The sequence below is a fragment of the Ctenopharyngodon idella genome, chromosome 2 (assembly GCF_019924925.1).
Source record: "Ctenopharyngodon idella isolate HZGC_01 chromosome 2, HZGC01, whole genome shotgun sequence".
NCBI classification, from domain to species: Eukaryota; Metazoa; Chordata; class Actinopteri; order Cypriniformes; family Xenocyprididae; genus Ctenopharyngodon; species Ctenopharyngodon idella.
Genome location: NC_067221.1, coordinates 27158794 through 27186049, shown reverse-complemented (window position 1 = coordinate 27186049; position 27256 = coordinate 27158794). Strand labels below are relative to the sequence as shown.

The 27256-nt window shown below is 36.3% G+C and overlaps 2 protein-coding genes and 3 long non-coding RNA genes across 5 annotated transcripts; 4 read left to right on the top strand and 1 right to left on the bottom strand.

Moving 5' to 3' along the window:
• Positions 1-4871: 4871 nt before the first annotated feature.
• Positions 4872-6281, top strand: LOC127505375 (uncharacterized). The gene is made up of 3 exons (XR_007927698.1): positions 4872-4987; positions 5076-5135; positions 5692-6281. It is a non-coding gene; the product is annotated as an uncharacterized LOC127505375 (long non-coding RNA).
• A 1793-nt stretch (positions 6282-8074) lies between these two features.
• On the top strand, positions 8075-9934 carry LOC127505368 (uncharacterized). The gene is made up of 3 exons (XR_007927696.1): positions 8075-8242; positions 8333-8388; positions 9008-9934. It is a non-coding gene; the product is annotated as an uncharacterized LOC127505368 (long non-coding RNA).
• A 1016-nt stretch (positions 9935-10950) lies between these two features.
• On the top strand, positions 10951-13085 carry LOC127500134 (uncharacterized). The gene is made up of 3 exons (XR_007926272.1): positions 10951-10995; positions 11544-11596; positions 11723-13085. It is a non-coding gene; the product is annotated as an uncharacterized LOC127500134 (long non-coding RNA).
• A 3591-nt stretch (positions 13086-16676) lies between these two features.
• On the top strand, positions 16677-19220 carry LOC127505389 (ras-related C3 botulinum toxin substrate 1-like). Its single transcript, XM_051880883.1, has one exon. It carries the CDS (start codon positions 16789-16791, stop codon positions 17365-17367), a length of 579 nt encoding a protein of 192 aa, XP_051736843.1. The 5' UTR covers positions 16677-16788; the 3' UTR covers positions 17368-19220.
• Positions 19221-21995: 2775 nt separating this feature from the next.
• Positions 21996-25413, bottom strand: LOC127501048 (B-cell receptor CD22-like). The gene is made up of 4 exons (XM_051872792.1): positions 25125-25413; positions 24778-25026; positions 22174-22416; positions 21996-22090 (listed from the first exon to the last, which is right to left on the bottom strand). The coding sequence occupies exons 1-4, from the start codon at positions 25396-25398 to the stop codon at positions 21996-21998; spliced, it is 861 nt and encodes a 286-aa protein (XP_051728752.1). The 5' UTR covers positions 25399-25413.
• Positions 25414-27256: the final 1843 nt, after the last annotated feature.

Here is a 27256-nt window from a genome sequence, read left to right as displayed (position 1 = left end):
CCCCCCCTCCCCCTCACTTCCTTCTCTAAGAATGCCTTTATACCACATATGATGGATCTTGTGAATCTATTCTATGTTTTTTCACTTTCACGTTTGGTATCATTTTAATTGTCTCTATTGAAAAAGTAAAATGGTCTCAATTTCACAGCAGTCACTTGTATTATGAGAAAGACTGAAAACTTTTGGGTGGTGTCTCTTCAAGATATCTGATAACCCTCTTCTCTCGCCCAAAACCAGGTGTAGGTGTACTAAATATTTACAATCCTTTTGTTCTGGTCTGGTTATTGAAGGGAAGATGGCAGAGCAGCCATTTGGGAAATTCTGTAGCCAGAAACCCCCATGCAGTGATGGGTGTGTGTTAAAAACACTCACAACACCACTGTGTGTGTGTATGCATTTCTTACTCTTAGAGTCATCTTTGAGCAATTGATGTTATGTACTGTATTTATTATTTCTGAATTGGCTTATAATTGTCTTGTCTAATCGGTAATGATACATTTTTACATGAAAAATTGATCTGATTTACTCTGGATTCTTCTGAAATCATTATGACCAGTAGTGGAGTCTGGTATTATCTGCATCAGGATAGTGTAAGAATTGAAAATATCTAAAGATATTTTAAAATGAACAAAGACATTTGCTTTACTGTCTCAACCCCCTCTCTCTTGCTACAAGGGCCATTTGGAAGACACAAAGGTGTTGAAGGTGATCAAGGCCTGTAGGCCAAGATGTGTGGACATCGGGGGTCTACAAATGGTCACACCCTTAGTACAGTGAGGGATCTTCTGATTGGTCAGTTTGAATGTCTCACATTTGGATTTCAGTCACATGGTCAAGGAAGGGATAAAAGAATATTTTAACTGTTGCTCTGGTCTCTTTTATTCTCGGCTCTTTTTTGATTCTTGGCTTTTCTTGGGCCCTCTCTGGCCCTCTCTTTCTCTCTCTCTCTCTGTCTTCCTCTTTCACTCTCTCTTTAACTATCTCTCAGGTAACTTTTTACATACATGCTGGGTACGATTAATGGTATATGATTTTATCATCTCATACATCTATTTTGTAACTATGTTAAGTGTAACCATAACCAGATATTGTCATTAAACTCTTTCATTTACAAATGATGCGCTAACTAGTTTTGATTTAGTATTAACATTAATGTGCTCCATATTGCAATACAATATTGTCACACTATAGCAACGCTCTCCCACATATTTTGCTATTGTAACTGCGCTTATTTCCGTCGTTGGTATAAGTTGCAGTGGGTGGTAATTGAAAAGAAATCTACAGTTTTCTACCATCTTGCTGATAACGTTTCTTTAGTCGCTCAGCAACCCTACAGCCTGAACCCCTGTAGGAGGTCCACCCTTACAATAGGTCAAACTAAAGGCTCAATGAAAGGAGCATGTGGCACATCATGTGGGACCTTTTGATTTCTCTCTATCACTGACTTAGCAAGTTGCAGTATCGTGACCATAGACTGTAAAAAAAGATGGACACCGCGACACTGCTTCCTTTCATTGTAATGAGCTGAACGTAAAACATTCGATGATGGGCGTTGACATGTTACGCAAAAACGTCAGTTTGGGGCCTGGGCATGCGCAGAAGGAATCGTCAGTGGAGCCGGAGGTGGAGTCAAGGTATCAAACTTCCGCCCAGATGTCTGCATCATCAAGATCAGATCACCTATTTGTTTTATTATCTATTGTTTATTATATTTTTCTTTTCCTCCTTCCTTTTTCATTTCACACAATTTAAAATTCTACCTGTAAAATAATATTCTGTTTCTAAAGCAATAATATTTTTGAAACAGCAAATTCAGTAGATAAACTCATTAATATGCCAATAGAAACAACTCTAAAATGTCAGAAACGGTGCTGCTATTTTAAATCAAGTTCAACTAACGTTACAGGAGATTGATTGCTGTAGACAGTGCTTTATAATTTATTAGAGTAAGCTATCATTAGTTTTGTCCTGCTAATTTTTATTTTATACCTATAAAAATAATGTGTAGGCTAACTGCCAGATAACGATCACCTGGGTTTTCCTGTCATGGCTAACGTTAGGCGTGTTATCTTATCTTAAAAGCTAATAACATTTATTAATTAGCTTATAATAAATGAAATAACACAGAAATCGAAAATTAATAGTTAGTTATATATCTCCAATCTCCCCTCGAAGCTCCAACAGTTCTCAGAGAAGCTGTCAATCACAACTGTCAATCATAACGACACGCCCTGTTTCTATAGCATCAAATTGCTCGCTAAAATCAAACTTATCACAAAAACGAACAATTGAATATATATCAGCGTGATCACAACTACCTTAAATTACCAAAACCATCTTTTGGAAAATTTTATTCGAAGTGTAATTTATTTTTTTATTTTGACTCAATCCCCGTTCGTTTGCATGGAGAGTGCGGGGTTTATGACTTGTACTGCGTCCAGCCACCAGGGGGCGATCAAAGAGCCCACAGCTTCACTTTTTAGGACATATGAGGTACACCCGATCATGACTAAGAAAACTGTATTTTTGTATGAATAAGCATGGAGCGGTTCGACTCAAACACATTAGTAAACTCTGCACCCTCTGACTAAGAATCAGAACTGGCGAATTTGTGTTCATGAGATCCGCGCAAACCCGTGTGACTCAGTGCGGTATCGGGTCCCTAATGAACAAAAAATATTTGAAAGTATGGGATATCTAGAACAATCAAATATCTAAATTAATACATGACCAATGATTCCTTCCTACTTAGAAACACGATAATAGCGTAATAATCATTTGAAGTTGGAGTCAGATTGAGCGCACAGCTATAATAAAATTGGAACTAAATTCTAAAAATTAAGTGAACTTCACAGGAGCGGTGGAAAGACATACACGCATTATACCTTCGCCCAGACCGTTGGAATCCGTTCTTTGGGCCAGCTGGTGGTCCTTACACCCTCACGCAAAACTCCTGATCCCACGGATTCCTATTGTGTAAAAGAGATGTTTACAGTAAAAGAGTCAACTAACACACCTCTGATGTTAATGTCTGTTGTTCCACAGAGCACTTGTGTACTTCCTGTTTGAGCCACTTCTTCAATACTGTTGAAAGGACTTTTTTCTTGTAAATCAGGGCTATTTCTGTCAAACAAAGCACTGTGTACATTCAGTTTCACTTTTCACTGCAGAAAGTCTTGTTTCACTTTTAGAAGATAAACAACAGCATTATGGTTCTTTAATAATAATCACACTCGAGGGGAAGAGAATACATGCAGTTTAGTGAGTAGGGAAGGTTAGTTTGGGTTGCTTATTTGGATTACAAGATATGTTATGATGGGGTACATCGACAGACATCGACATTTTCTTGCTGAGCATTTCTGGAGAAAACCGTCTTTGACAGAATACAGAAAAAAAATAATAGTAACAACTCAAAATTAAAGAAGAAATTGTTTTAGTTGAAATATTTTGATAATAATAATAGCTTAGAGATGTTGTGTAAGACCTGATGAAACCTAATTAAACTATTTAAAGTTAAATAAAAATGGTTACAGCGACCCCTAACAACTGAAAGTCTTGAAAAGACTGGATGATTTTGCTACATTTCTGTGAAATTGTGATTTGCTTTTCAGTGCCACAAGCAGCAGAAGATGTCGCAACCCTAGATCTAGGAAAGAACATTAAGAACATCTTAATACCAGATCTTCTGTTACACCTCTATAAATATGTTTACAGGAGCATGACGAACAAACAGGGGATGTGGGCGAGTCTCTCGTTTATACAGGCCATGACATATAAATTGAAAGCAAATAACAAATCAAGAGCAAAACTCAAGGACTTGGAAATCCATTAGAGGAACAATATCAGAGTGATCGACATCCCTGAACATTTAGTTTCCCTAAATAGCAAGATGAAATTGATACAGTGGATGCTTTAAAATGAAAGGTTGCATCGTAGAGAGGCTCGTCTAGTCCAGTGATTGGAGGACACAAAGGAGACATTTCTTTCAAAATTCGCTGAGCAAAGAATGTGAAATGAAGGCTGCCTTCCTAATCCTTCAAAATGAGATGGCCTTCAGTGACCTGACTTGATACCGATTGCAATTAAACAAATGAATTAAAAGTTATTAAAGTGTATAAATAAACACTTAGCACTGACATGTAGCATTGATTCAACGGTGATTTCATTATGTTCAGTTTTATTTTTAATGTTTTTGTAACAAAAGTGATGTAGAATTGACATTCAGTGACATTATTGATTGATTTTTTTATTGTTGAAATTTTAACATTGGGGTGAATAACTGAGGGCGCAAACATGATGTTGAAACAACTTTACGTAAATCACAGTATTAATTTACTGCTATTAATGGTGACACATCGATGTTGACTTGGAATTGTTTCAGTGTAACATGTTATCAGGGATAAAACTTCAGCACAATTTACAGTCTTCATATCAGCCTTTACTGGGTGAAAGAGCAGCACTGAAACTGAAAATGAAAGTGAATATGAGGTCAGTTATTTTCCTTACAATTCATTCACAAGTCATTTTTTTTTTTTTTTTTTCATTCAAACGGAGTGTGTTCTTTACAGAGAAGCTGATGTGCATTTTAGAAAGTTGAGTAGATAAACTAAAGTTAATGTAGATGTCCTCTCAACAAGAAATAAACAGATTTGTTTGTCCAAATTGTCCTCATTATTGAGTATATTTTATGGTCTAATTTACTGAGGGGTTTTGATTGGCATGTAATCATCACCTGAGAATTAATTCATCCAGTCAGTTCTACTGCTGTTTAAAACATTAACAGAGACCATTTCAGGTGCTGGCTAGGTTAATAGATCACAGCCTCGTTCAAAACTGAGCTCCAAACTAAAGTATTGTAACATAACCACTCCCACCATTTGAATTGCGTTCCTCCAGTGGCTATATAAACACCCTTGAGATGATCTGAGAGTCAGTCCACACTGATCTGAAGAACCTCATCTGACATCAACACCATCTGTGACCTCGGGTCAGTATTCACAAACTATTTGATGACATGTTAATGTAGTATAGCAAGTTTAGAATGTATTGTAACTTTATTTTGATTTACATTACAGGTGTACTCAACTTTAAAACTTTACACACTCTTCCAGCTCTTCAGAGGTTAACTGGTGACAGTAAGAGATCAATTATATGTTTAAAATAATAAATAAACAATTATAATTCCGAATGATTGAGAATGCCATCAATGTGTTAGATTTTTTTTTACATACAGTTATGTATACAGCTATGTCTCAGTGGTGTGCGGTGATGTTTTAAAATGAGGAGGCAAAGTCCTCACATTTTTTATAAATCAAATGTGAATGTATGTCCCTGTTACACTTAATTTTCCTGGTTAAATAAACATTACATAAAAAAGACATTCATTTCCTATGTCGGTAATGTTTGACCGCGAAGACAACTTTTTTTTTTTTTCGATTCTCTATTCTTTACCAAATCATGTCCTTGATTTTTTTGTGTTCACATAGCTAATGAGACAAAAGTCACCAAGTGCCATCCCATTCCGATGATAAAATTTCAAAACATAAAATTTTTCGGTCATTTTTGACTGAAGAGGACCAGAGGTTTAAAACTTAATGGGTTCAGGGGAGGCAAGTTTCTTGCTATAACTATAACATAAGGAAACAATCATGTAAACATACTTACACATGCTGTTTTATATTCCACTCGTAGGAATCACGTGACGTCATGGATTTCTTCAAAACAGTGGGCGCCTTGGCGTCGGGTGTGGCGTCGGGGACGGTGGGCGTGGTCAAAGCTGTGGTGGACGTTCCTGTGGGGATGGTGAAAGGAGCCGCTGAAAGCATGAAAGAAGCCAGCAGTAAAATGGACAGCGCCAACACACCCGGCGAAGGAGTGAACGCTGTTTTTGGTCTGCTGACATCTCCATTGACCGGTGCGGTGGCTGGAGGAACTAAAGAGATTGTCACTGCGCCAGGAAAAGTTGTGCAGAGTGTTGCAGATGGTGTTGAGAAAGTTTTAGATGATTAAGATGTATGAAAAACTTTGCTCTGATAAACCTGTAACACTCATATTGTGTACACCATTCAATAACTTTTGTCTGTGAATCATCTGGAAAAAAAAGATTTAAAAAAAAAAGTGAATTATATGAAAAAGACAATATTTCATACACTAACAGTTAATGATGGTTTGACGATGTCTCTAGAAATTATTTCATAATATTGTAACATCAAAAATCAACACTGATCTTTCACAATTATGTTAAATAAACTTCACAATGTCACTTGTGTAAACTGTGTAAACTGTATTTGGTCCGTCTGTTTTCCATCGTATGCACACTTCAGAATCTCGCCAGAAGAAGTAGGTCTGCAATGGGGGAGCATGTCACCATTGTTGAGAGTCATATGCTGTTTCTTGACGTCTGTGTGTGAATAAATTAAGCAGTTTCTATAAAAAAATAAATAAATAAAAAAAATAAAAAACTTGAACTGTTTTTAGTATTTTTCAGATCATCAAAACACAGTTTAATATCAAGTGCTGCTATTATCACTGAGGTGATATTCATAAGATATCACCTATAAATCAGAGATTACAGTCTGAGTTAGACTATTATGTGATGATTACATCTTTATCATCAGTAAGCAGCCCACATTGTCTCACATTTTCTCTTGCTAATGTTAAAAAGTAAAGAGCCAAACTGCTCATCTAATGCAAATACTGATCACCATATTGATGACCAACCAAACTATTATTTTCAATAAAACATCAACATCTAAACCTCTGTTAATTCTCAATAAGAGCTTCTGTGGACGTCTGAGAGAAATAAAGTCAGTCTGGTTAGTAATAAGTGAAGCTGGTAATGTTTGTGGAGTTGTTTAATCAGATCTTCAGAGATTTAATGTCTTTTCAGTTGATTTCATCTAAGGCTGTGGCTGAAGTCAGTTGTAGTTCTTGTGTTTCTCTTTCCTTCAGTGATTCTACTTGTTATCATCAGGTGTCTTCAATGATGCTCAATCACTTAATTATCTAATAAACTCTGAGGGTACGTTTACACGACACTCTCAGAGCCCCTACGTTTACACGACAATGACAACAGAAAAGATTTTTTCTTCGTATATATCAGTGTTTCTCAAACCTGTCCTGGAGGACCCCCAGCCCTGCACATTTTGTATGTCTCTATATCTGACACACACATTTCAGGTCTTGCAGTCTCTACTAATGAGCTCATGAGTTGAATCAAGAGGTCATACAAAACGTGCAGGGCTGGTGGTACACTGGTATAGATGACAATGCTGTCAAAATAATCCTGTTCACACGGATCCGCAAAAACGACTAAAAACCCTGTATTCTGCTTCCAGGCCTGTAGTTGGCAATGTCGCTTAGTAAAGAAAGACTACGTGCCTGCAAACGTATGCATTTCATTTACAGAGCACTCGTGCAAAACGCATATAGACTAAATTTCAAAAGCTTGCACTTTGAAACCTGTTTTCAAAAGTTTGCGTTTTTTAGAAATCCAAAACGCAGTTTTTCGTGTAAATGAACAGCCAAAACACATAAAAAGTTTTCAGATTTTCGTTGAAAACGGTGTATAAACAGCCCCTTTTAATATTCTGCTGGTCGTTCCCATATAAACTCAGAGCGGTGTTAATTTTACACCAGGATTTTGCTGTGGCTGTCCCCTCAAATAATCTACTGCACTACTGTATATATAAGGCTATGGGAGCGATTTTGGGCACAGATTAGGACTGCTTTGTAAAAGCAAAGATTTTTGTTCACGATATAAGAGCTCTAAATCTTCACATTAACTTCAGCACACTACATCTTCACATCTGCATTTACAGTACTGTGTGAAAGAGAAGCTTCAAGAAAACCCATAGTTTACTGGAGAGACTGTGGAAGTAAAAAATAAAGACTTTTCTGTAAACTGGGATGATTCATAAAAGCCAGTGGTCTCCCCTGACATTTCAACAGGGTGTTTCTTTTTCAAACGTATGGGCTAATGGATGATGAGGAGCATGTTCGTCATCGGCCTAATGCCAGAAAAAATTTGATTTCTGAGAATTGAAGTTCATAACCACATGAAAGTAAGTAGATGTCTTCACAGAAATAAATATCTTCACTAACAGCTTCACTTCCTGTTAACTGGGGGGTTTTGATTTCAGTTCCTCCAGTAAGTCCATAAAGACCCTAGAGATGATCTGAGAGTAACTCAACATTGATTCAAAGAAGCTCAGCTCACCAACATCAAGACCATCTGTGACAGGTTAGTGTTGATAATCTGTTTGGTGACATTATCATTGACTTTGTGTGTGTTTAGCATTAACACAAATGCTCGTTTTGATTTACATTACAGGTGTTTAAAAACAACTTTACAGACTCTTTTGACTCTTGAGAGGGTGTGTGGTGACGGTAAGAAATCTATTAAATGTTGTAATCATAAATCATAATATACAATAATGAATGAATATTGTGTCATGGATTCACATCTCAATGCAATTGTGTATGTATAGAACTGTATACTGTTCATATGTTTGGGTCAATACCAAAGTCTTTTTTGCTCACCAAGGCTGCATTTATTAGATAAAAAAACAGTGAAAAAAGTAATACAATGAAATATTATTACAATGTGAAATAACTCTTTTCTAATATATTGTAAAATGTAATTAATTCCTGTGATCAAAGCTGAATTTTCAGCATCCTTTCTCCAGTCTTCAACATGAAGAACAGCATTTATTAGAAATAGAATAAATGTCTTTGGTGTCATTTGTGAGCAATTTAATGCATCCTTGCTGAATTAAAGTATTAATTTGTTTCCAAAAAAAAGTCTTACTATTTAAATGGCTATGTTTGTGCAATATTTCCACTCATTCATGATTACTGGATTTTTACTGAGGAATTTCTGCCCTATATGAAATGTGTATAGAAACATTTATACTCTATTCCTAATATTTCCACGTTTTCCATGACTGCGGGAATTCAAGACTAAAATTTATACTATCTAAATACTGTCTTTATGTTCTGCTTGCAGGAATCAGAAGGCAAATAAACGCGAGACATCATGGACCTCTTCAACATCGTTGGTTCCGTGGTAATGGGTGTGGGCGAGTGCGCGGTGGGCGTGGCCAGAGCCGTGGTGGATGTCCCTCTGGGAATCGTGAAGGGAGCCGCTTACAGCACCTTTGAGGCCGGCGGTAAAATCGTCAGTGTCGGCTCTCCAGCTGAAGCTGTTGGGGCTGCTGTTGGTCTGCTGGTGTCTCCAGTGACTGGTGCTGTGACCGGAGGAACTAAAGAGATTGTCAAGGCGCCAGAAAAAGTTGTGCATGGTGTTGTTAATGGTGTTAAGAGAGTTTTTGACGATTAAGACGTATGCAAGTTGGAAGGGTTCATATTGATCCTGCTCAAACAGCGCCGCCTGCTGCCAATGAGAATAAATACAGCCTGCATATTTTACAAAAACATCTGAGAACTGGACAAAAACGTGAATTAGGAAAAAGAAAATGTTCCATAGACGCTCAGTTAAAGATGGTTTTGACAATGTCTCTACAAATTTCTTAATACTGTAATATCATAAGTCATCACTAATCCTTTCATAATTATTTCAATTACACTAACTAAAATTCACTCACATTTTGTCTCTTCGTCCTGTTTTCAGTGTTTGAATACTTGACAAACATCATATCAAATAAATCTTTGATTTTTCTTCAGAAAACAGATACTGCAAGCTTATATGTCAAGACTCGTTACAGCTGAGATACTTTCAGATACTCATCATGGTCACTTCAGGGAAAGATTTGCTTTGTGAATTGTCCATACAAACATATTTATAGCATTTCTATCAGACATTATTCTTATGTTAGATTATATTGCATGTCATTGTTATTGATCAAGTGAAACTTGTAATCTAATCATCAAGTGCAGAATTTAAGATGCATTTAAATAAAGATTTTAACCTGAATTGTGTTGGTTTTTCTCTCATTCAGTCACACAATGTGGGTCGCTCCACAAATATTAATGTAAAGATAACTTACTAAAATAATGATTGAAAACTGTACAAAATTTTGGAGCTGGGGCTTAGTTGTTCAGATACACAAACAATAAAGAAACACTGATGTCCACCTCCATCAGAAAGATTTAACTGTTGCACTGGGACAATAACTAAAAATAAAAACACAGCAAGACGCCACTTTGTTTTCCATAGCTTTCTTAGAGAAATTTCTCATAACTGAACCTGTAACTTATCCTTTGTCTCAATTACAAATTGTGGTGAAAAAAAAAACCCTGTGAGTGAGAGAAGACTTTCAGCATTGATCATGGATTCATTTAACATATAGCTGTAACGTAAAAATGTAAAATGACATTTTATCAGCTTGGATAACCAATATGAAGTTGTGAACTATATTATTGCATTTATTTTTGCCATCTGACTGCAGCCACACATGGTGTTCTGTGGAAAGCAGACCATCCTCACGATTACAGATGTATATTTTTCCCTGGAACAGACTCGTTTTGACCTGATTTAACTTAGAGACATCAACAAAGATCACACAGATATATCAGCATGTCATTCAAAGCCGTTTTTACATTAATATTTGCACACACAGTTTTTAACGCGTTTTATTAAAAGCTTTGAAATGAAGTGTTTTGTATTGTTTTGGCTGCAAAATATCCCTTTGAAGAAATCATTCACACAAGTTACATATTTGCATACAGACATTAAAACGTCTTGTACTGTGACATTTTTGCATCTTTAGACACTTTTTTGAGATTCTGCATGTGTATGATAATCCTGGAGACTTTTTCTAAGTAAAAATGAGATGCAGGTTAAAATGATCTTTTCTCGATAAATAATAATGCTGCATTGTATTGCAGAAGCGTTGTGATATAATCACTCCCAAAGTGTGTTTCTCTGTGCAGTGAGTATATAAAGACACTTGAGACGATCTGAGAGTCACTCCTCCATCTGCACTTCTGATTTACTCCATCTCATCTGACAAACACCAACATCAGCATCTTAAGGTGAGAACAACATCATATCCACTTATTAATGTGTCTACAGCTTCTGGGTTTGATGTGAAATCTTTTTTTTTTTTTTTTTTTTTTTGATTGCATTATTTATAAATATAAAACCCTCAAGTGTTCATTCAGGACAATAAAGGGAGAGACTTTTATTTCATTTTACATAAAATCCCAGTAATCTCACATGTCGAGAGTTTCAGAAGAGATTTGCCAAGATACTAAAGTCTCCAAACAAAATCTCAGAATGAACTCAAACATTTCTCATCAAAGAGCAAATGATCTGAGCTGCTATTAATATTTATAGCTTGCATGGAGCTTAATATAAGTATATTGACTCATTTTAGACTATTTTTCTAAAATAATTTAAGTGGCAAAGTTGATCATTCACACCAATACTGTTGATTTTAATAGTAAATCTGTGGGAAAGCTGATACTTCAATGTAATTCCATTGTTTCCTGAGCAATGCAATAAAATGCCCTCTGAGGCCGAGACATGTCACGTTTTTAACAATAATGTTAATATAAATAATGTTTTCTTTGCATTACAGGTGTGGTCAAGTGTGAAAGCAGCTCAACTGACTTCAGTGAGTGTCTGGTGAAGGTAAGATATCCTCTAGATCCTCTGATCTCCATATCCTCATAGATTAATAAATCTGAATTTAATTGCTCATATGTGGCACCGTATTGTGCTCTGATATTAAAACAAATTTTTCTTATATGTGCACAGTGTCATTCATCAGTCCATATCATATGCAGGAATCACATAAGAACAATTCAAATAAAATCTAAAAGTGGGAAGACATGGATTTCTTTAAAATACTGCCAGATGTTCCCGGGCTGCTGAATGAAGCTGCTGACGGCGTGAAAGATGCAAGCGACAAACTAAACAAAGTCGTGTCTGGAGAAACCAAGAAGATAAAGAAAGTCGTACCTGGAGGAACCAAGACGATGTTCAAGAAACCAGGAAAATTTGTGCAGAGCATTGCAAATGATATTAAAAAAAAGTTTTAGATGACTAACAAAATAGTGTTATTATATTTCTAATGTAATGTTAACTTTCTCATATAACATTTGTAGTAATACTAATTAATCATCTTTATGTTCCCTTGAATATTTGAACTTTACTGTGTACCCTTAATAGTTTCTTACTTTTATTTATTTATTGCTACTAATTGTTTTTCATCATTTTTAATCAAAAATCTTCCTTTAAGAGATGAGCTTATACACAACAAAAACTCTAGTGTTAAATGAACTCTTCTGGGAGTATATGTGAGACCACACTCAAGAGTGTTAAAATAAGAGTGTTAAATGAACACTGTTAAAGTTAATGAGATAATGAAGTGATAAATTGAGTGATGACTGTCCATTATTCAAGACACCTGATGTTAACAAGCAGAATCATCAAAGGAGAAAATCACAATTTTAAGTCACCATCATGGAGATCAGTGTTTGCTTTAGTTGAGCTCTTGACGCTTCACTTTTTAATATTAGATTTTATTTGGCTGCTGTAACTGAGTTGTAACAGCCAGACAAGCAAAGAGAAAAGATGATCAGGTGGTATTGGTTATGTTTTCACATAATCATTATTTGACCATACTGAATGCTATTTCTGTTCTGTTAGCGTCAGGTACCTTAACAGAGCATCATAAACTATAACATGTCTGATAGTGCAAATGTCTATGCAGATACATGCCAATGGACACATTACTCTTTATACCATGCTCAATTCTCAAGAAATACCTGCTCTAAATCCATAAACATTGTAACAAAATAGATCTGAATGTGTTCGATACTCACTCTCACAAGGTATAAGGAAAGGTATGATGAATAACATCACTAAAGTATCACAAACTCCTTTAAAATGAATACAAGCAAGTCATGCATAAACTCAACATACATAACTATGAAAATAACTATTTAGTATATATCTGCATTACTCCAGCATTATTAACTGTATGAAGTTGTATTAATACTCCTTTTAATCACTGTTTTAATTGTTTTAATCACAGTTTTTAATCTTCAAATGACTTTATTTCATGAACAATAGCACTTTTTGTTCACAAAAGCATTAAATTCATGAATTATTGATATATTGTCCATTGTTTGCGCCACATTTCTTTTAAATGATCTGCTCTCCATCATCGTTCTTCAAGAAATTATGCAATCTGAGCAGCGTTTATGTTGTAAAACTGTATATGATCGTATACATTGTACGATCACAAACAAATGAGCCGGCGTCCAAAGTATAAATTTTCAAAATAGTGCAGCAGTTTTAGTTATAATATCCAAGAAGTGCTGTCTGAGTTTGTGGTGTCTTGAGAGGCATATTCTCCAGCCATTGTCATTGTAGTAAATCTGATCCAACAACGTGATGATCCAACAACGTGTGTACTGTTTATCTAACGCATGTGTGCACATGTACACTAGTCTCGCGTAGCCAGACCTTCAGACTGACGGCAGAAGGTCTGGACTCTATCGCAGCTTTCATTGGCTAAGGACCGCCCAAGAGAACGTTTGACTGACATGTAAAGCAACCAATAACAGTTAGTTTTGTTCCGCGTCATGTTTAGGGGCGTGAAAATGAAAGTCGATGTCCCTACAATAACAGACCGGCGTGCATCTAATAAATTATTCATTCAAGAACATCGTGCAAGTTTACTGAAACAATGGAGCCGCAAACTTCACATACTTTTGAAAATCCAGCTTTTATTTGATCCTGATAAGCGTTCGCTGTCACAGTTGTAAACATGACAGCGTTCTTCTATGAGGGGTTTGGCTTCACGGCATTTGTTTCCAAGGGGACCATTAAAGAACGCAATACACATGTCTCCCGGACATCCTGTATAATTCAACCAACCAGATGATGACTTCAAAACTCCTGAAGTGTTTCCAGATAAGTGTGTCATATGCATCAGACGTTCAGCCAACGGTCCGTGGGCGTGACACATGTACATGTAGACTACATGTACACAGATGCACATCTCGACCATTAACTGCACAGCAAGCCATATTATTTGATAATTGTATGAAATAATCCCGAAAAAAACACAGCAGAGATGCCAAGTTCAGCGGCTGGAATAAGCTAAGGTGACAGACAGCAGACAAACGGCTAGTAGTGACTGCAGCACCTGGACACGCCTTAATTATGCAGAATTTTAATATAATTTAAATGGATGAGTTATAAAAAAATTCACCCCCCTTAGAGTTGTCATGAAGGGCAAAATTAGCTGTATAGACCAAAACCACAATTTGATCCAGCTGTAAACATTTTTTTTTTTTTTTTTTTTCTGCTGTAAAGTTGGACATTTTAACATGGGGCTCAATGATATTCTGCTCTCTTTTGGAGCCTCTCTCTAGTGGCCAGTCGATGAATTGCAGTTTAAGTCACTTCCATATTGGCTTCAAGTGAAACTACCGCTTGGTAGGGACATAGACTTTACATTTTCACACTCCTAAACATAACGCAGAACAAAACGAAATGTGACTGGTTTTGTTACATGTCAGTCAAACGTCCTCTTGGGCGGTCCTTGGCCAATGAAAGCTGCTATAGAGTCAAAGTCCCTTTCAAGGAAAGTCTCGGTGGCCATATTTGCAACGCCTCCAGGCAGCTATTTTGGGCATCCAAGACTAAGTCTGATCTATTTGAATGGGGGAATCCTGAAACCTGTGGCAACTCACAATTAAATAATATATTTAAAATCAGCAACAAAATCTGACATCAACTGTCCCATAAATGTTGTTTCTTATACTCAGATAGCATTAAAAAAGCTTACTTTTCAGGCTAGACGAGCCAATGCACACGTGCAGTCCTAAGCGCAAGTCTAGGAACTGGAGCTGTCAGTGACGCAATGACTTTATCAATCAGTGATTGGCTCTTTAACTTAGAAGGTGGGACCTATTGCGGATTCTCCCATTCATAACTAACCTGTCGTCAGTGAAGGTCTGGCTATGTGAGACTAGTGTGTCTGTGAAATGTGTTTTTCTTAACTCAGGCTGCATGTCACTACACACGACTAATCAACGTTCGTACACATCTATTTAGTTCATCATCATGCCTCGTTTTGCATTCTTATCTCAACTACATGTGGGTGTTCTGCAACTACGGGCACTTTTGATTCTCCCAAAAAAAAAAAATCAACCTCTATGAATTTCAATTTTGACCACCACAGTCTGTAATACATATAAAAATGTACACAAAATTGAATGTAGACGTTAAAATTTTAATCTGGAACATGGTTATTTTTTATGGTTTTCATCTCTTCTTCTTACAAAATGTCCTTACTGCAACTTTACAATAACGGTAATTTTATACACTTTTCTTTTTTAATTTCTATAAAAATTTAATACATTTACATAGTTACTTTCAAGATTTGTCCATTTTTGTAAATACTGATATTAAAAAATAATTTAAAATTAGGGGATTTTATGATATTCTTTATGCCATGGAAAATTTTGATGCTAACCTTAGATATCAATCATTTTAATACACGCCAAAGATCAAATATTTTTGCTTTTTATTTCATTTTAATGTGTAAATCATCTCTACTGAATGGTTAAAATAATTTTTGCAAACAGTCTGATTAATAATTAAAATAAATCATTGCTGCGGTAATTACAGTGTGTGCCGGTAAGGACACAATGTTAATGACGTGTTAAAAATTTAACCTTAACAATAGGTTACTGTAGAGAAAAACAGTAAGAGACAAAAACAGAGGGTATTTTGTCAAAGATAGTAGAGGTATTACAGTGAAGACTGGGTTAAACTGATTTTCTTGAGTTGTAGGCCTTGTGCTGTATCTGTTTGGTGCTCTGTATGACACAGACCATCCATAAACCCTCCCAAATGATTTGTGCTGTGATGATGTTTGCACCAACAAAGGCAGAGACATGCCACATTGGGAGAGTGCAAGCGAAAATGCAATGCCCCGTTCAATGCCCCCGATCTCCATTCCCGTCGACATTGTGTAGTTTTTTTTTTTACCTAAGAAAAGGAGATATTGCGTAGTCGTGCATTTCATGCACAAATAAAAGCAGTACTATCAAACAGATTAAAAAATGGAGAGAGGAACATCATTTACCAAGTGCTGAGATGTCAATACAGATGTATGCATCCCAATTCTTTCTTTGTGTAGCCTGTGAAGGTGCTGTGAAGCCAAGCAGCCAATATTCCCAAAGAGACAGGTGTGAATGAGGAGGATCTTAAAGGATTAGTTCACTTCAGAATTAAAATTCCCTGATAATTTACCCCATGTCATTCAAGATGTTTCTTTCTTGAAATAAAAAAGATAAAAAGGTTTTTGAGGAAAACATTCCATGATTATTCTCCATATAGTGGACTTCACTGGGGATCAATGGGTTGAAGGTCCAAATTGCAGTTTCAATGAAGCTTCAAAGGGCTCTACATGATCCCAGACGAGGAACAAGGGTCTTATCTAGCGAAACGATCTGTCATTTTCTAAATATATATATATATATATATATATATATATATATGTATCTTGCACTGCTTCGTGATGTGCCATGCATTATGTAATTATGTTGGAAAAGTCATTTTTGGGTGAACTATTCCTGAGAGTTTGGAGGAGTGGTTGTTTAACTGGAACAGCAACAAACATGTTGGAATGCAGTCGATCAGGCAAGTTAACTTCAAATCGAAACTTCACATTTTCCTTCGACTTTCATCGACTGTACTTCTTTTCTGTGTGGAATCGCTGTGTGTTGAATTGTGAAATCAGCTTTTATGGATTCATTTTGCAGATAAAGCTAACAGGATAGCATGATAAGTGAACACAGATGCAGGACATAAAGTGTGTGATTGTCGGGGAAGGGGCTGTGGGAAAAACATGCCTTCTGATGAGCTACACCACCGGTGCTTTTCCAGAGGTGTTTGTCCCCACTGTGTTTGAGAATTATTCTGCCAATGAGACGGTCGATGGGAATCCAGTGAAACTGGCACTGTGGGATACATCGGGGGCAGAGGAATACGACAGGCTTCGACCACTTCAGTACCCTCAGACGGATGTGGTTTTGATCTGTTTCTCTCTTGTGAATCCAGACTCGTTTGGGAAGGTCCGTGAAAAATGGTTTCCAGAGGTCAGACATTTTTGCCCCAACACTCCAATAATTCTCGTTGGGACTAAACTTGATCTGAGAGATGACAAGGACACCACTGAAAAGCTGAAAAAGATGAAACTGACCCCCATCACCTACGCTGATGGTCTGGATATGACCCAAGAAATAGGGGCTGTGAAATACTTGGAGTGCTCAGCCTTAAAACAGATGGGCATTAAGACGGTGTTCGATGAAGTCATTCATGCGGTTCTATACCGGAGCCCAGTGAAGAAAAGAAAGAGGAAGTGTTCACTCCTCTGAAGTGACTGTACATACACCAGCTGTAATCTGAGCTCGCCTGAGAGGCAAGGTTAATGGGAAGAAGAAACTATGAGAGTGTTCAGGAAATAAAACATTGTATGTATTGTGTGAATATGCATTGGTTTACAGGTTGAATATGTGCTTTAATGACAAACCCATTGGTTACATTGGTTTGATCAAACACACATTGCTTTCAAATTGTCCAAATATTATTTTACATGAAAATAATGGGTTGAACTTAAAGACACAGTGCATAACATGCATATGGTGTGCAAAAATAAATGATTCAAACATACACTCCTTAATTTTTATTACTCATGTAAAATTGTGGGGGTATTTTATAGACTGAGTTTATTTGGTAAGAAATGAACACACACACACAAGAAGAAAGTGTTAAATAAAAACACTGAGTCAGGCCTGTTGGGTTTGCAGAATGGGCAATATTAAATGCATTATATATATATATATATATAGTTTGCAACACTGTAGATAGATAGATAGATAGATAGACAGATAGATAGATAGGTAGATAGATAGATGTTTTGTCATTTGTATTTAGCTGGACAAAAATAATCAGATTCAATGTGTAAAATGCTTTGAGACACTGGATCTTGTTCCTATGCAATGATGTTACATGAGCTGCAACATAAAACAGTGTTTCTGAAAGAGAGAATGTCAATTACAGGAATATATATTCCGTATGTATGACTGTTTTTTGAGAAAAAAAAAAAAAAAAAAACTTTATGAACATAATAAGTGAACCTCAAAAAAGCATAATAGGAGCTCTTTCAATATATATTTTCCTAGCATTATTCCCTCTCATTTACAATGTCCACTTCCTGACGCAACCCAGCACTGAGACACACTCACGGCCAATTTTGCATGCCCAGTCCACCTAACCTGCATGTCTTTGGACTGTGTGGGGACTGTTTGGGGAAAGCGTAGCATCCAGAGGAAATCCATGCTGGCACGGGGAGAACATGCAAACTCCAATACAGAAAGCACTCCTGGCTCAGCCGGGGCTCAAAACGGGGACCTTCTTGCTGTGAGGCGACAGTGCTTTCCACTGAGCCACCGTGCCAAATAGGGGCCCTTTCAATAAAACAAAAAAGAAAAAAAATGAACAGAATTTAACTCATTTGTCACTAGATGGAGCCAGAGGTTTCAATTAGACATCTGGGCCCAGCCAGCAGATGAGTTGCAGCTGGGCTATCTATATGGGGCCTAGCCACTTTTAACAGAGATTTAGATGTTGCTTTATTGAAAATTATGAGTGTCGCCATTATGGTGATCAGTGTTTGTCTGTGGCAGTTTATAAAGCCCTTAATATATATATACATATATTTATATATATATATATATATATATATATATATATATATATATATATATATTAAGGGCTTTCTAAACTTCATAATATTAAGGGCCTTATAAAGCCCTTAATATTATATAAATCTTCGGTGTCACAAGATCCATCAGAAATCATTCTAATATGATGATTTGCTGCTCGAGAAACATTTCTGATTTTTATCAATGTCTAAAATGCTTGTGTGAAAACTGTGATGTAGTGTTTTTTTTTTTTTTTTTAAATTAGGATTCTATGATGAACAGAAATTTTGAAGAACAGCATTTATTTGAAAAATAAATCTTTTGTAACATTACAAATGTATTTACTGTCTTTTTTGATCTGTTTAATGCATCCTTGCTGAATAAAAGTATTAATTTATTAATTTGTGTAGTAGTCTGTCTATATGTGTGTGTGTGTGTAATAATTTTACTGAGTTTGCACTCACAAAGAAATTTCTATGAATTGTGTTGATAGATGTCATTAATATGGCATTTCCAGACATAGAAAACCAGCTTTTAACATTCCCTGATAATTCCAGTTTGTCCATGACGGCGGGAATTTGAAAGGGTAAAAAAAAGGGGCTAAAATGTAGTAGAAAACAATTACTGTAAATAAACATGCACATATTGTCTCCATATTCTGCTTGCAGGAATCACGTGACAACAAATAAAAGAGAGATGGCACTGCATTAAAGCTGTAAGTTGAGAAATTAATATAAAAACCCTCACCAGATATTAATAAGATTTATAACCATTTTTCTTCCTTCAATAAAAGGAGTTTCATGCACAGAAAGGATTTCCAGGGTGACATTACCACACATAGGCACACAGGTGGCAGTTCATGTGGGGTATATTTTTGCAAGGTATGTAGCTGTTGTATACTTGAATTATACTTGTTCACCTTTTTCCTACTTTGCAGAAGCACATCTACTAGGGGGAGATTTGACCTTCTCATGCACAGAGACCAATATCGCACACATGCGTGAAGACCTGGGTCTATGTCTTCTAAATGAATCAGGTTTTTAATTATATTAATAACACCAAAATGGTGACTTCAAACAAAACCATTGTCTTTAATAAAACATCAACATCTAAACCTCTGTTAATTCTCAATGAGAACTTCTTTAGACGTGTGACAGAAATAAAGTCAATCTGGTTAGTAATAAGTGAAGCTGGTAATGCTGTTTGTGGAGTTGTTTAATCATCCTCTGCTGAGATCTTGAGAGATTTAATGTCTTTTATCTCCAGTCTGTTGTAGTTCTTGTGTTTCTCTTTTTTTCTGTTCTTGTTGTTTCTCTTTCCTTCAGTGATTCTGCTTGTTAACAGCAGGTGTTCATCAGTGTCTGAATTCACGCTGTTAAGTGGACTATATTGGTAATGTATGGAATAGTGAATGAGGGTACAAGGTGTGAATGTCGATTCTGAAGACTGATAATTCAGAGATTTGTTGCAGTAGGCTACTTTATTAAAATAACAAATGTTACTCAGAATGCATTGTTTTCTATGGTATATTACTGTTTTAGTGGAAAACGGTATATTACTGTTAGAATTTGGCAGTTTTTTTACATCACAGTTTTACAGTGTAAATAAAGTGAAGTGCAACTTACCCGGTCTCTTCACGCAATAAAACAGCTTTACTGTATTTAATTGATTTATTTCCTCATTATAAACTTACAAGCTCTTTTTTATTGTTGTTGTTTGACTAACCTTTCAAGACAGGCCTCTCAGGCCTCTCATGTTTCTCGTAGGGTTCAACCCTTCTGGTAACTAAATAATGCATCACTGAACAATAATTCACAAATCAACCACTAGAGGTCCTAACAGTGCTGTGTAACCAGCAGATCAGAGACACCACAGACTTAAATGGCCTGAAGGATAATCAGCAATTTATTAAAGCATTGGCCATAGTTGTAAAAACATACATATAGTAAAACATGCTTAATGCATTTGAATATTGATAAGTTGTGGAGATATCACTTTTCTGATTTCACCCCAAACTGGACCAAAAATACTGAATAACAATAAACTCTGTACTAACAGATTAAATTCAAACAAAATTAAAAAGAGTTAAAAAAAAACAAAAAACAATGACGATTACACACACACACACACACACACACACACACACACACACACACACACACAAAATACAAAAAAACAAAAACAAATAAGAAACAGACTTTACACCAATCCAGCACACAATGACTGTCATGTCAATGACTGTCAATGACTGACTGAACAAATGTGTCTTAATTTGGATGTTGAACATGTTGGTTGTGGTCTGAAAGATGGGTAAATTATTTCACAAATATACAATTATACAACAATCTTTCATTTAACGGTTGAACACAGGTTTGTGTTCGCTGGTCACTCATTTGACGCTGCTATAGATCACTGATGCATCTTCCACAGTTTGAACAGCTGATCGCCTAAAACACAAAACAAACAGGAGAACAACAATGTTACAGCTCAAATTATATGATCTGTGCTGGTTAAACTGGTGCTGGTTAAGTCTTTTCACCTCACTGCAACATCAGGCTGATGAACTCTTATATCGTCATACTGACATTCAGACTCCTCTGCTCTCTCCGTCTCTTTCTTTCTGTGATATTGGACAGTTGCGTACTGGATCTCCTCAGTATCTCTGGATTCAGTTTTTCCTCTGAATCTCTTTGGATTCACACTGGAATACGGAGCGTCATTGGCTGAATCCGGTTCAGAAAGAGGCTCATCATGGACTGAAACTCTCTGTGACGCGTCAGAATAGAGATCATTCTGAAATACAAGAAAATAAGTAATTAAGACAAATTAGGTGCGGCTTTTCTACAGCGACAGGTCTCAAACTTTTCAGACCAAGTACCACATCATATTAAATCACAGCAATGTAATGATGTAAAATACAGGTATATTTCACTGATTCACACACGGAGTGGAGAAGAATAGGACGGAATGAGTAAATGAAGTGACATGTTCATTCATCACACTATATATTAATGATTATGCAATTAGTCCAACAAATCTATTAAAACAGTAAAGTCTGTAAAGTCGTGTGTCTGGATGATTTACCTGTTTCACTGTGAGATCTTCAGTTTTATCACTCCTTCGTTTCTTTCTGTTATAAAGACAGACATTAACAGAATGGACAAATGTATTAAATTTAAGAGAAAATATGAATGCTGTTTTTAAAGATTACTAATAAATCAACATAAATGAGCCATTTTCTTCCACATTAGACCAAAATTGAACTTATACAATCACTGCAGGGTTTTTTGTTATTGTGCTCACATTATTAAGAGGATGATGATGATGATGATGATGAATAATCCTCCAGATGTCGCTGCGATCACAATCACATTCCTACCAGCACCATGATGAACTGAAAGAGGAAGATCATCATGATTAACTCTCCAAACTGATGAATGATGTGAAGATACAGGAGTGTGTTAATAAAAGCTTCACCTGTGACAGTTACAGCGTCTGATCTCTGAGATCCATGTTGATTGTGAGCCTGACAGTAGAAGCGTCCACTCTGTAGTGCACTGAAACTCTGTCCAGATCCAACAGCTGAGCTTTCATTCTCCTTAAACCAGCTGAAGTTCAGAGCAGGAGGGTTTGAATCACTGCTGCAGATCAGAGTCACTGAATCTCCTGACACTGTTTCACCAGATCCAGTTATCAACACTGAGACGTTCCTGGGTGGGTCTAAAAAGCACAAAAATTAAATATCACAATAAATATTAGAAAATTATGAATATGAAGTTTTTGGACAATGTGCAGATGATCATTAACTCACACATGACATTTAAAGTCACAGCATCAGAGTATTTCTCTCCATGTTTATTTCTGGATCTGCACTTTATTCTCCACTGTCAGATCTTTGAGTATATAATACTATAATATAATACTATAGTTTAAAAAAAAATGGTAATAAAATATGACAAGATCTCAGAGTTAAACTGTGTCAGAAAAAAATTATCTTAATTATGCCAGATAACACTTAAGCAAAACATGGTCAGATCAAAGTGTCTGAATAATTTTTGGTTCCAAATTTTTATCAATTTTACTGGTAGTGATTCGGCTGTGCTCATATAAATATATATATATATATATATATGAGCAATATCACACAATAGCTGTATATCAGCATGGCTGTGATTCGGCCGTAGGTAATCACAGCGTGCTGATATACAGCTATATCACATGGCTACTAGTGTGATATTGCGTTTATATAACAGTTTGACGGCACGAGTGTGTAAATAAATAAGAAACAACAACGGACTGTTTTTTTTTTTTGTGAGGAATTACTTCCTTCCGCCACGGATTCAAAGTCGACAGTTTAACAGTTGAGCCAAAGCCTGTTACTAATTCTAAAACGTTACTTTAGAACTAGTAACGAAGGAACGTTGATTTGCTTCATTGAAACTCATTGTTATATGTGGAGTATTATGAGAGAGAGAGATCGCCTGAGCCAGTGTAGTCTCGTAAGTCTCGTAAGATGTTGTTTAAAGTAATGTTCCTTGTTTCAGTCTTTTTCAATTTAAAAGTCTTTGCGACTGACTCACTCACTCATAAAGACAGTCTTTGCCGCCATTAATGGCGTATTAATGTAACTTTCACTGAAGTCGAAATCACTCAAATACCTCATGTTTAAACTCTATCTACATAATAGCTAGTGGCAAATTCCCGAAGCACTGGCTGAGATGAAGCTGTTCTCTGTGGGTACATGAGCACTGAACAGTTGCTGACGGCCTGGAGCTCGTACCTCCAAAAGCATCTAAACAAATTCTCAAATAGACGATATGTTTACATATCTGAGGCCTAAACAACTATATTCTCACCTAAAAAACCTATCAAAACAACATTCCGTTACAAAATAACAGTAGTATCAATAAAAATATGGTGGGTTTGCTCGTCCGCCATGACACTTGCTGTGAGAATGCTGACAATGGATTGATTCAAACGGTGAAACGGTTACTGTGCGATACTGGAAAAATATTGCACGACTGGAAAGACCTCTCAGCTAATCAGATTAAAGAAATAGAAAGAGCATATATTATAAACATGTTACTGCAGCAAAAAAGAGTAATACTATAAAGTAAAGGGTCAAGAGCCCAACAAAACACTAATCACCATAATGGTAACCAAACATTTTCTATAAAACATCAGCATCTAAACATTTTTATTAATTCTCACAAGAGTTTCTTTAGACGTATGACAAAAATAAAGTCAAACTGGGGGTGTGTTTCCCCAGAACCAACTATGGTCGCAAGTTCTGTTGTTACCAATGGAGTTCAATAGAACTTGCAACCATAGTTTGCTAACAATGCTTTTGGGAAACACGCCCCTGGTTAGTAATAAGTGAAGCTGGTAATGCTGTTTGTGGAGTTGTTTAATACTCCTCTGCTGAGATCTTGAGAGATTTAATGTCTTTTATATTCAGTTGATTTAATCTAAGCCTGTGGCTGAAGTCTGTTGTTTTGTGGGTCACCATTGTGCTGAAAAGCAGAGCCTGTGCTTCAGTCTGACAGAAGAACAGAAGATTAGGTAGCTAATAGAGGTAAATTAAATAAATGGTAAATTTGTTAATTATATACTATATAAACTATATATATATATATATATATATATATATGCATTTTTATATATGCATTTTTATTCATTGACAAAGCACTGCATTTGTAAAAGCGATCTTTTAGAAGAAAAGAAATCTGTTGTTTTGAGACATATTGTTTTTCTTCTTCCAGATTTTAGTGATAACACAAGAGCACCCACAAAACTTAATGATCATTTATTAGCATTATGTAGTGACAAACTGATTCAATGCAGTTAACGTTGACACATTAACATTGATTTGAATATTGATTGAACATTATTTCAATGATTGCTTGCTATCTGGGCTGCATTTGTAAAGAATATCCTTCTCAGCAGAGACGTGATCTGAATCTGTTTTTTTTTTTTTTTTCAGACCCACAAAACCTACTGATCATTTATCAGAGATATGTAATCCTACTCTGCTAGCTTTTCAAAGACAACTTTAAAGAGAAAAGCTCAATCTGTACTCACACATGACATTGAGCTCAACAGCAGGAGAGGTGTGATTGTGTCCGTGTACAGCACAGCTATATCTGCCTGCATCCTCTCTTCTGACTGACTGCAGCAGGAGTTCATTGTTTCTGTCTCTTCTCTCAGTTAATGGCTGTGAGTTTCTGTACCAGATGAATGTTGCTCTGTCAGTCAGATTACAGCTGCTTTTACATGTCAGACGGACTGAATGTCCCTCTGTCACTCTCTCAGGAGACTCCACCTGAAGATCTGAACACAACACACACATTATATCTAGTGCTGCTGTCATACACTGATTATTATTCAACATAATGTACGGAAGAAGAGAGAAACCTCATGAAAGTCACCTGTGACAGTAAGAGTCACTCCTGGATCACCAATCCATTTACCATCAGGTTTATCAATGGTGAATCTGAAATAGTACTTGTGTGAATCCTTCAGTGTCACATGACTCAGTCTGATGGTGCAGTTCTGCTGTTTATCTTCCAGATACTGAAGCCTCTGTCTGTATTCAGGGTCCTCAGACAGATCTGGAGGCTCTACACCCTTTTGTAATGGGCCTTTGGTCCAGAACACTCTCTTGATCTTATATCCAGTAGGGTATGTATAAGTGCAGCTCATTATCACTGATGAGTCCTTTAGTGCACAGATGTGTGAAGGACTGTAACTCACACCCCAACCAGCACTAGAAACCCCTGAAACACAGAATTCATCAAGATGAAAATGTTGTTTTATCAGTTGGACCATGAAAACATGACAATACTTTATTATTATTTGAAATTAGCGATTCATTATAGGAAATATAAGCTCATCTTCTCACAATCTATTGAGTGATAAATGATCTCAGTGTGAATTACTTCATCATCTTTTATGGAGGGTGTTTCAGAAAAGCAGAAATAAATGTACAGAGGCAGAGGAGTGAAGAGAAAATCAAGAAATCAGCCAAGAACAACAAGCTGCAAAATTCAAAATCATGGGATATGACGTGATAAATATTTAACATATACACACTCACTTCCGAGAACATGAGCCAAAAATATTACATCTGGTGCTACAGTGATTTTTGTCCAATCAAATGTTTTGAAAGTCCCTCCCCTAAATCACCTGACACTGACGAGCAAGTAGCAAAAGACTATTGGACATTTCCAAAAAAGGACAAGAGATTGACATGTCCCACCCAAACTTCCTGTTCTTGAAATATGTGAGTACAACACAGAATGCTCATTGTGAGGCCTTAAATAAAACATCAGATTGTTTCTAATGTGAATGTAACAGAGACTCACCGTGAATCATGAGCAGAAAGATCAGAGGAAGACGAGGAGCCATTCTGACCAACATCAGCATAAAATATATCTATAATACATCATAAATCATCACTCATAATCATAACTTGTACAAAAACAAGTATATGTATATCACCCTATTCTTAACATTTCTCATGTTGACACGTATGTTATATGAGTAATAATTATCAGTTTTTATTTATTGTCTTACCGTGTTGAAGCTCATCAGATCAACAGCAAACAAATGACTGACTGTTTTAACACTTGCACTTTAGCTTCACAGTGAAGGACTTTCTGTGGTTAACACTGTTTAAATAATGACCAGCAGCAGAAATGTCTGTTTTCCTCCTTCAACAAGAGAACATCACTGGACTAAACCTACTTAAAGAAAAATTATGATATGTTTCTTTAAGTTGAAGATGAATAATTGTGAAGATGAATGATTGTGATTTTCAGGTGACTCTCATCAAGGTTGATGTCAGTAGCAGGAGATGGTGACCTCTGGTGGTAGTTTGAGAGTGTGAACAAGCACATATGAGATGAGATATGTCTAACTGCAGAACCACAGTGTTATATGTGACAGCAGTTTCAGGCCAGCAGCAGAAGTTAGGGTGGAGCTGACAAATGTCTAAAGCCTGGTTTATACCAGAGATGGTCTTATTATTGGGAGATATGAAGATCAGTGGCTCTACCATTGGAAAAAGTGTAACAGCTAACTTGAATCATGTGTGCTTTGATAACCAATCACATTACATCTTTGACATCATTGAGGCTGCGTCCAAAATCGCCCCCTATACCCTTAAATTGGGCACTATTAAATTGTTTAATTAAGGTTTATACATGCTAGTTTATATGGCAGAGTTCAAGATAAATATTTTCATCTTACTACTGGAGCTGCCAGTTTGTTAATATTCAAATGATTATTAAACAGAAGCACAAACTATGTAAAAGCAGCAGCCCTTCTGGTGCACTCTATCCAAATTCACTCCCTTGTTTTCATTCACTCCCTCAACTATATTAGTGGAGTAATGTAGGGAATAGTGAATGAGGGTATAGGGGTTGTTGTGGACAAATTCATTATTCCTTTAGTGGTGAGAATGTAATGAAACAAACACTCAGGAAATGTCTTTGTTGATTTTATTCTTTCCTTATATACCCCTCTTAATGTTCCTTGTTACCCCAAACCAATCATAACA

Coding starts and splice junctions, on each gene's coding strand:
- LOC127505389 (XM_051880883.1), top strand. CDS start 16,789: ATGCAGGACATAAAGTGTGTGATTGTCGGGGAAGGGGCTGTGGGAAAA.
- LOC127501048 (XM_051872792.1), bottom strand. CDS start 25,398: ATGAGCTGCACTTATACATACCCTACTGGATATAAGATCAAGAGAGTG. Junction 22,417..24,777: donor TGTTGAGCTCAATGTCATGT/GTGAGTACAGAT, acceptor TGTGCTTTTTAG/ACCCACCCAGGAACGTCTCA. Junction 22,091..22,173: donor AGACGCTGTAACTGTCACAG/GTGAAGCTTTTA, acceptor TTCCTCTTTCAG/TTCATCATGGTGCTGGTAGG.